The sequence below is a fragment of the Solenopsis invicta genome, chromosome 6 (genome assembly GCF_016802725.1).
Source record: "Solenopsis invicta isolate M01_SB chromosome 6, UNIL_Sinv_3.0, whole genome shotgun sequence".
Taxonomy (NCBI): Eukaryota; Metazoa; Arthropoda; class Insecta; order Hymenoptera; family Formicidae; genus Solenopsis; species Solenopsis invicta.
Window position 1 is genome coordinate 7,287,149 of NC_052669.1, and position 10,352 is coordinate 7,297,500.

General features: G+C 49.6%; 2 protein-coding genes across 2 annotated transcripts in view; both read left to right on the forward strand.

Annotated features, from left to right (window-relative positions):
- The first annotated feature begins 393 nt into the window (after positions 1-393).
- Positions 394-6,799, forward strand: LOC120358075. The gene is made up of 2 exons (XM_039450779.1): positions 394-1,016; positions 4,895-6,799. Exons 1-2 carry the CDS (start codon positions 792-794, stop codon positions 5,096-5,098), a joined length of 429 nt encoding a protein of 142 aa, XP_039306713.1. The 5' UTR covers positions 394-791; the 3' UTR covers positions 5,099-6,799.
- A 930-nt stretch (positions 6,800-7,729) lies between these two features.
- LOC120358076 overlaps positions 7,730-10,352 on the forward strand; it is a 5,006-nt gene continuing 2,383 nt past the window's right edge. The window contains exons 1-2 of the mRNA XM_039450780.1: positions 7,730-8,391; positions 8,946-10,352. The exon at positions 8,946-10,352 is cut by the window's right edge and continues 2,383 nt beyond it. Coding sequence (XP_039306714.1) covers positions 8,228-8,391; positions 8,946-9,255 — 474 coding nt within the window. The 5' untranslated portion in view covers positions 7,730-8,227 and the 3' untranslated portion in view covers positions 9,256-10,352. The remainder of the gene's footprint in view (positions 8,392-8,945) is intronic.

Sequence of the window (10,352 nt, forward strand, 5' to 3'; positions counted from 1 at the left end):
GAAAACAATGCTTAATCGAACGCGTTCGACCGTGGGCGATTTAACGGAACGCGGAAATAACTGGACGGGCATACGAGCGCGGCGCGAGATAATGTTCAGTCCCATCAGAATTGTGAGTATTGATCGCGTTTCCTAGTAAATATATAGTTTCATCTAGCGCATCCTAGTGCGTCCTAGTCGATAAATATGGCCGATGAGTGTCCGGCGGTGTCGCTGCCGAAAGTGTGCCCGCCGAGCCTTTCCATTCTTCTTCGCGCGCCGAATGCGAGAACGCGAAACGACGAGGGGTTCGAGAGAGCAGGCGAGCGAGCGAGCGAGAGGGGGGGTCGACGACCCCGCGGAAAATCGATCAACTGGAGATCGGAAAGGACGAGGGCCAGCGCGCGTATAAAGTCCGCCGCCGTCGGTGCATGGCGAATGCATCGATGCGACGACGCGTCGCATGCGTTGCGGACGAAGCTTGCGCTCCGCGGCCGTCGCGCACGTCGATAAATTCGCACGCGGCGTTTCTTATGAAAGAATAAACCGAGTCACCTTCTCTCGCTGGAAGAAAACTCGCGTGGATCCTCAAACTTCGCCGGTCGATTCACGAGCTCGAGAGTGACTCCCGCTCTCGTCGGTGGAGGGTGCGACAATAAAATACGCGACGAGCGCTCGTTCGCAGACGACGTATGTGCCGCGAGGGAAATATTTAAACAATTAAAAGCGAATTTAATTGAACACCCAGCGCTCTCGGGCTCGCGGAAGCCTCCGGAGCGTGCGTCGCGTCACGGTGAGCTCGCTCGACGGTAATGACGGGTCCGAACGGCCGCTGCCATCGCGAGATCGTTTCGACGCCCTCGCGCGTTCCTCGCGCGAGAAATCGTCGAGTGCCCTTCAAACGAGCACTCTACCGCGCGAGTGCTCTGCGTTGGCGTCAACGCGATCTCCTCCGCGAAAATCACCGGATACGGAGACGAGATCGAGAGACGCCGCAGCGGCACGTCCGACGAAGATCTATCCGTGTGGAAATATTGGTAAGATTCTGATAAGGGCTTGATTAATTGGCTTTGAAGATTAAAATAATGAGGCCCTCATGTGGCATGTAATAAATTGTACACAAGGCCCTAATAGGAAAAGTTTTTTGGGGCCCTTGTTAGAATGCTTTATTTCGACTACAACTACGATTTATGCTGGATGTTAACAAAAATAATGAAATTTCATGAGAATAAAAATGAAAAAGAAAAGAATAATATGGTATTATTAAATAATGGTATAATTATGAAAACAAAATCCATGTATTGTGATAAAAACGATAACTCGTTTTCGAATGTAATTATTGAAGAGGAAATATATAAAAAAAGGAAATTATTATATAAATTTCTTTATACATTAAAAGTACTGTTAAAACATTCAACTTTCTTTAGAGTCTCACAGTATTGCTACACTGAGAAAAAAAGTTGTTAATTTGACAAAATTTTTCAACTTGACTGAATTTCTTCAGTTCAAGTATTTATGGCATCAAGTTAAATATGTAAATGCTTAAATTGAGGTTCAAGTATTTTATGTATTTAAGTCGAATACATAAATATTTGAACTAAAAAAATTTAGTCAAGTTAACTTTCTTTGTCAGAATAAATACTCTTTTCCTCTCAAATAATTTAATGTATCTTGCAAATTACTTCGTTTGCAATTTTCTTGCAAATTACAGAAAAAAATGTTTTCATGTACCTTAATTCATTTACAAACTTAATTACACATATTGTAAAAAAAACTTAATACTAAGCTTGGTACTTACCAATAGTATACATCGTTATAAAATAAAATTTAAATAAAAATCTCTGCTTATTATGCCTACAAAATAAACGTTCTTAAAGTACTGACTAAACTGACTTTCTAATTTTTCTTATATACGATGTCATTCATAGATCCTTTTCTAATATTTATAGGATCACTGCATCAATCAATGAACAAATAAGAAATTAGACGAGTCAATAAACAAACATAAAATAACTTAATACAATTACATTTTCAAATAAAAAATTACATTTTAATAAAATCTCCATGAAAATTAGATTTCAATATCAATTAATTTTGCAGTTTATTATTTTGAAGTCTTATTATTTTAATAGTTTTTCTAAACAGTCATTTATTGGCGACTGTTTAGCGACTGGTGCAACGACCCTATAACCCTAACTTTTTCACCCTAATAAATATTTATGCATTTAAAATTTTCTTATTAAATCCTGATAAGAGCTTTATTAGATAAAAACAAGGAAATCTTTCTTATAACATCCCTAATAAATAATGATCGGGACCTCATGTTACATTAGGCCAAAGGCTCTCTTTTTCCATGACAGGGTTCGCGCTTGCACGGATGTAGGCATCCAAAACGAAGTTGCATCCTTCTCGCATCCACGTATTATTTTCGGACAATTTTCCCTTCGACGTAACGAAAACCGTGCGAGAAAGAGAGAAGCCTCTTTTCACCCTCCCCCGTCTCCCGTGGCTGCCTCCCCCAAACCACTAGTATTCGCGCGTATTCCCGCGAAACGGCGGAGGGAAACGGACCGGCGTTTAATGTAAATCGCCACGCACGGCTTATACGCGGGCGGAAAGAGCGCGAGAGACCGAAAGCCGAAGTATGAGCGTGGATGAGAGAGAGAGAGAGAGAGAGAAAGAACGCGAGCAAACGAGAAAGCAAAGAGAGAAGAGGATGGCGAGGAAAGAGCGATGGAGTTACAGCTCGGCTAAGTAGAGAGCGAGAGAGACAGCGATCGGGGGGGATGCGGAAGCGGGGTCGGGGGAGGGGGAGGAAGAGGAGGAGGAGGCAGCGGAGAACGCGGCGGGTGGAAACATACATATGTATAGGTAAATGTGTACCTACGCCCGCATCTCTCTCGCGCGCTCTCCCTCTTCCGACCGGACCTCTTTCACTCGCCGTGTACCCCCCTCCGTGCCCCCCTCACACCCCCGCGCTCGCCGCGTTCCGTACCGGTCCTTCGTTCCTCTCGTTCCCACTCGCGATGCTCACTCTCGTCGCTCTCACGATCCCGCGATCTCGCTTCCAACCGCTCTCGCCCTCGCTCGCGCCATCCCGCTTTCGCCAACGGCGTGCGTCCGCTCGTCGCGCATTTTTTTCCCCCCTCGTACCTCCTCCTTTTTTTTCCCGAGCACGCCCCCGAGCCGTCGAGTGATTTTTATAATCTGCTACTTGTTGCGCCACACACCACCGGCCATCTCGCCGCCGCTGTTGCCGGCATCGCGCTGTGTGTGTCCGATGTGTGCGGCCACCCGGAAAAACCGGAAAATAGAGGAAAACAAAAGCGGCCGGCGTGGCGCGCCGCGCATCCCGCGGGGTGGTGCGCTCCAAACGAACGGCGGTGGCGGTAACGGGGGTGGCGGCGCGGAAATCGGAGGGAGAAACCGTTGAGAGCGGCCCGGGGGAACGGGGCGGCGGCGGCGACGGCGGCGGCGGGGGTGGCCGATGAAAAAGAAAAAGGCACCGCGGGACCCCGACGCAACGGATCATCCGCGCGAGCGCGTGTGCGCGCCTATCCCGCGCGCGCGGGCGGACGGCGGCAGCTGAAAATTATTTTTCGGCTACCTCTGCGCCGGTGCCCGCCGGGAATTCGCATCGGATATGCGAATATCGAATGCGCGTTCCTTTCGCCGGCGGACGATATCGATTGATATTTTTTCCGCGGACGGATCCCGGCGTACCGTATGTGGAATTCGCCCCGCGTTCCCTCTAATTAATTTATCGCCGTAATTATTTTCTGCGTTACAAACGGCGCGCATACCAATGAGATTAAATTTGGAAAAAAAAACAGCACGATTATTCGATTGCGTAAAAAAAAAAATCGATTCGTTTCCGGTGCACAAATGCGTGCCATGCAGGGTAATTCATTCGCTACAGCTTCTCAATTTCTGTATCATTTTTGTTTTTCTCTGTATCATTGCAATGTTATAAGCGTAATAAACGTGTAATAAAAAAAAATCTTTTTTCTACTTTCCCGCTGCTTTGAGAGAGCCAGCTCCTTCAACAACGTTCTTAAATAATACAAGACGAGGAGTAACGCGACTCACCATAAGACTGGTTTTAGTTCGGAGTGTCGAGCGGATTAACAGTGAATTTCGCACGATGCAGTGAGACAGTTTCGTTTCCCCTGCACTCTCGAGATCACCAACGCGAGTGCAACGTGCACACGATCGATCGTGAAAGAGGAGAACGGGGAGGACGAGAAGCAGGGGGGAGGAGGAGGAAGAGGTGGAGAAGGGAGCGTGGCACTTCGCACCATGTAACCGAGTTGCACTGGTCATTCTCCGAAATGCGCCTAAACATTTTCACGCGCCCGCTTTTTCTCTTGATTAACATAGGGCAATGTTGCAGGCAGAACAATACCGGCGTCAAACAACGGAGCGCAATTAAAAGCGGTTATCGAAAATGTTATCGGACCTCGCGGATTGTATTTTGCGGCGAACAAAAGTATTGGATTTTTTATAACGCGATCAAACGTTCGCAAACGATTACAATGTGAATGGGGGTGTGAGGGGGCGCGGGGGACCCGGGGAGGTTAATAATGAAGCCCGCCGTTTTGTTGGTTTGCAACCGCGTCGCGCGGTAAATTTCGCCCCCCTACCCCCCGCCCCTCTCCTCGACCCGATCGATCCGGATTTGATAAATCATTCAGCCGGACGGAAAAAAACAATGGTTCCGACCGTTGCAACATCATCGCCGTTCCTGTAGCGCCGCTTTCCTCCGTCGATGACGAACGGTCTGTTCTCACTCCCTCTTCTCTCTCTCTCTCTCTCTCTCTCTCTCTCTCTCGATGTCGATGAAACGCAGAATCAAAGCGGAGGTTCGTGACGCGCTGCCACATCGCACCGCGTAAAATGGCTTCCTCCTTTTCAGGAATTATCGCGATGCAGGAAGTCTCTTGCGGTAGAAGAACGAGAGGAGGACAGATGGAAGAAGAAAGATGGAAAAAGAGGAAGGAAGAAAAAGAAGAAGAGACAAACACCGAGTGCGGAGGCGTGCAACTGCAACGACGATGACGACGACTACGACGACGACGGCGGCGGCGGCGGCGGCGGCCACTGTTGGCCGAAAGTTTAAAATAGAATATCTCGCGAGTAACTTTCATCGGTCGTCAAAAAATCGCGCAGTGTCGTACCTAGCGGGGGACCAAACACCCGGCTGCTCTCCTCCTCGTTCTTCTCCTCCTCCTTCTGTTCCTCTTCCACCCACCGCTACGGAGGAAAGACGGCGGAAAGAGAAACGCGGAGAGCAGCCCTCTCCATGCCGACGCTATAGTGCTACGGGATAGGCTATGCTCCGACATGAAAACACACGGTAACGCGACGTACACGCGTGTGACACACACGTACGTGTAATACTCTACACGCGAGCGCGGCGCATCGGTTGCGCGGGCGAGAGAATTCAACAACAGTAACTCTCCTGCGAGTACACCCGGGATATTTTAGCGCTTTTCCAGATCGCTAACAGGCCGCGCGGCGAATTACTGACGTTGGGTGGCCTGTGCGAGTGGCCTCCGCGGGGAGTTTCGCGTATTTCGTCTGTACGCTAATCGCGCCGAATTACGCGTACACGCTGGACCTCCTCGAGGCGGGGAATCTTCCCGCTTACACGCGAAATCCGCTGACCCGTTTCACGATTTTTGCACGCCGTTGATTCTCCCGCGGGCGACCTTACGCGGGAAACGATAATCGTTTCCAACGGGAAAACGAATAATAACGATTGCAAATTTTTCATTGCGTCCTAATGGGATTCATCTCTCTCTCTCTTTCTCTCTCTCTCTCTCAAAATAAATAATAAATGTTTGCAATACAATTAAAATTGAGAAAAACCAGTATATTGATAGTAGGATCTTAGTGCCGAGATAATGTTTCTTGGGTGACTTTACGTACAATTTCTAATTCCTTCGAACTATATGCGTCGTTATTTTCAGTTTCAAACGCACCTCTTAAACTGAATCGGACGATATCACAGAATAAAGTTGACAATCAGTTTAACATTACTGATGCTTATACTAGGACTTTTAAGATCTCTACTAGTATAACTATTTCTCCATTTAAATTGAATTATGTAAAAATCACGATCTTGGTTCTAATATTAATTACTAATAAATTGTTATGGAAGTGAGAAAAGAAGCAAAACTAAACTCTCTAAACTCTTTAGGCGCTATCAGAAAATGTCAAAGGTCCTCCTCATTTTCATAATTTCTTTGTTTTTCGGGGGATAAAGGCGATTCATTGAGCCGATTCGGTTGATGCCCCGGTTGGTCTCCACGCCAGTGAATGACGTAGCGTAGGTACCCCTGCTGTCCGGCCATCCGCTCTCGCGCCCGCGTTCTCGCTAGCTCGCGTCAGCTTGCCTAGAGTTCGCGCGAGTAGAGTATACACGCTAGCGTCTGTCGGCGGCGCATGCGCCGATACCGCCGCGGGCCCGCGACTCGACTCGACTCGACTCGGCTCGGCTCCGCCGACTCCGGCTCCGGCTGCTTCTCGGCTCTCCGCGGCTCTCGCCCTCCCCGCCAAGGTGCATGCATGCATTCTATGCGGCGTGCACCGCATTAGATGCATTTCTAAGTCGCGCCGCAATAAATCGCAGAAATATCGAAGTCGAGGCACCGCGAGCACGGTCCGCGCGCGTCCCCGAGGAAGCTCCGCGAGCTGTGCGTCGAACCGATACCGTCACGCGTGCACCCGCGCGCGCGCGCGCGTGCGATTACCGATCGCCGAAAGGGAGAGAGACACGGTGACCCGGAGAGGGAGCCCGCGAGAAGATAAGGAGGGAGAGGAGAGAAAAAATAGAGCGAGGAGAGACAAAGGGGGAGAGGGTGGAGGCGAGAGATCGCGCGGTGATAAAGATCGAAAGATATATAGACGATTTCAGTGACGCGCCGCTCCCGCGCAACAGGAGGAGCCCGCTCTTCTCACTCTCTCGAATCCTCGCGTCGAGAGATCCGCGATCGAAAGCTCGCACGACCGAGGACCGCGAGTGAAACGACCCGCTGCCACCGCCGCCACCGCCGCCGCCGCCGTCGCCGTCGCCGCCAAAAGAAGGGACCCGCATCCGCTCGGATACACTTCTCTATCGGAGTCCGTCTCTCCTGGCAGTGAGCAGTGTGTGAGTGCGTCTATGCGAATTATCATACCGGTCGTCGCGCGTGCACGCTTCTATACGCACGTATACGCACGTGCGAGTCCCCGGAGTCGTTCGGGACACCCGGTTAGTCCCTCCTCTACCCTCATTCCAACTCTGGTGGGGATACAGTGAGAAAATCGAATTTTCGAAAAGATTTCGGGGATCGAGAATACTGTTTTCTTCTTCAGAAAAAATAAAAAAACAAAATCTATAAACTCCTCGTAAAAGATCTTGGGAGACGCGTCGATCATCGATCGCCGAACCGCGCGTCAAGGGAATCCGGATCGCAGGAATATATGCCAGGACTTCGGTACGCCGTGTGTGTAACGGGTGTAACGAAAGCGAGACGACGACTCGCCGCATGCGCCCGAGTCTCCGATAATCCGCATCCGGTTGGCGTTGCGAATCGCCGACGCGCCGCAATTGCGTCGTCCCGCTTATCCAATTCTTCCAAGACGGGGGCGATGCGCGAGTGAAGAATCGACGATTCGCCGAAGCAAAAGCGACGACCGATCTAACTGGATCTCCTTGTAGATCAATAAAGAGAGAGAGAAAGAGAGAGAGAGAGAATCGCGATAAAGGAGTAGATTCACGAGGAGAAAAACCGGCCCGGTGCGAGGGCGAACAGCGCGAAAAGGCGGAAAAAGATCATCGGAGAGCCTCGGAAAACTCACTGTCACTCTCGTTCGAGACCACCGACAGCCCCGGTGCGCGTTTTCGCCGGCACTCGCGACACGGCACTCGCAGAAAGGATTCGATTCGCGCTCGATCGCGAGGCACGCGGTGGCCGGAACTTGGTGCACGATCTCGGTACGATCGGTAGTGTCGACTCGGCGCGAACGGCAAACCGCGACGGATCCGGAAACGGACGGTGGAGAATCGATCCGTGCCACGCGTCGATCGCGATTCGCCCGCGAATCCGCCGGAGAGAAAAGCACGCGCGCGAGACGGGACTCGATCGATCGTGAGAGTGATCGCGATGCGCGAGATCGGTGCACGGTGAGACGCGGAAATCGAAGCCGAGGGGAGGAGTGGGTGACGCGTGAAAAGAGGAGGCGGCGCGAGACACGGCGTCGGATGAACTGGAAGAACAGGCTGCGCCGAGTAAAAGAGGATGCCGATGACGACGACGGGGACGGCGAAGAGAACGACGACGACGAGGAGGATGATGATTATTACGACGGTTACGACGGAGTCTTGAACAGTGGGCTTGCGGAATTTCGGCTACTGTTTCTGCGAAGGTAGGAAAAGCCGATACACATGCCTGAATTGAATGACTGTACAGCGTTCTATTATACGTTAGTTGTCGCTGTGCCGACGCCTGAAGGGGACGCTCGCGAGAATTGATGCGGAAAACGCGTTGCCACCTTTCCGCGATATTTTCTTCAATTTGAATGAATTTAATAAAGAACAGTAGAGTGCTCGATGAAAGTTCAATCCAAATTTAACCGACGGAGATATAAATTTAATTAACGAGATGTAAGAATTCGGCAACTCAATTATCGAATTAACAATGAAATAATTATTACAATTAATTACAATTACTGTACACGGTTATTTAAATTTGTGCGATGTGTATTAGATTAGTTTGGAGAGTTATGCGACAATGAGCGCGAGATACGTTCGGTGTATACATTTCATGCTCGAATAATATTCCGGTCAACATGCGCGTCGTTCTGTCGCAGATCGAGTCTACAAATTCGCAAAAAGCGACTTCGAATCGCCGGCGTCTCGCTTCGTTGAATTCTTTCATGCTCTCGACCTTAACAAACATTAATATATTCCTTGCTTGCAGAAACTCTGCCGGGTACGCTTTAGACGCAAAAACTACTAACAAAAAAAAAAAAAAAAAGAATCGAAAGACGGTGGGCAGCAGACGGGGAGATTTTCGCCAGGTCGAAAATCTCACGTCACACCCCTCCGCCGTTTTTCATTTCTCTCCGAAAATTCGCTTTGAATCCTACTGCTGTCGCTATCGGGCTATCGTTGCTGTTGCTGCCGCTGATACTGCTGATGTTCTGCCGCCCTGGCTTCCTCGACGAACATGCCGAGAGTGTCGACGTAGCTACCTCGAAAACCGACGAGGTATCGAGGATCGACCGTAGACAATCCGTGGCAGGGTCGTGCGGAACGATCGATCGAATAGGTGCCAGAGGGTGAACGGGGACGGGGGACAAAGGTGGTGGTGTACGGGGAAATAGCAGGAGGGTTGGTGTGAGGTTTTGGGATGCGGAGGTGGAGGAGGAGGAGGAAGAGGGCTGGGTGGTGATGGTGGTGGTGATTAGTTGCAGTGTTTTGGAAAACAATGCGCAGAATTTCGACGACGATAAATAATAAAGGACAAATAAAGTGTATCGGGGAACGGTGAGAAGAGAACGTGTGTAAATAAATAATCTGACGATTGTATTGTGCGTTGTGTGCTGAGAATAAAAGCGAGACGAGAGTTTGGAGAAAAAATATCACGCGCGTCCCGGAAATATTATTTCTTCTTCTTTGTCAATCCGAGCTGTTCATAGAGAGAAATTGCGACAGTCCGGCGAGAAACGTCCAGTATTGGTTTCAACACGAATTATTGGCTTGACTCAATAAATTGCTCCGTACGTCGATCCCGTTCTCTCTCTCTCTCTCTCTCTCTCTCTCTTTCTCAGATATTATAACATAGACATCTCGTCTACGTATGTATGTAATTGTAACTACTGCACATTGTAGTGACGAATATTAAAATCGTTGTACCGAAAATCCCTTGTAATGGCTAACATAATGCTCACCGGCAGTTTTCCCACACAGAATCCAGGAGAAAAACTCTTACGCTTCCTTTCCCGCTGAAAAGTATAAATAAACGAGTTTCGTCCCACAATAGTCTCGACGCGAATCAGCGGCATGAGAACGATGATGTTACAATTACAATAGCGCGTTTCCAGGAGATACATTCACCGACCCTTCCATCGCCCTTTGATTCGATCTTTAAACACAGCCCTTAAAACAGGTTCAACCCATCTCGAGATACGCGTCTGTCGGGAGGGAAGACGAAATACAACGCTTCGCACGGGAACGGAAGAGAGAAAGAGAGCCGCGAAAAAAGTGAAAGAAATCTGGACACCGTGATGTGCTCGCCGCCCCTTCTCTACCCCTCCCCTTCCCTTCCCTCATCTTTCCCACTCGTAGCACGTTCGCGAGGACCCCGTGCGAGATGGGCCATCCC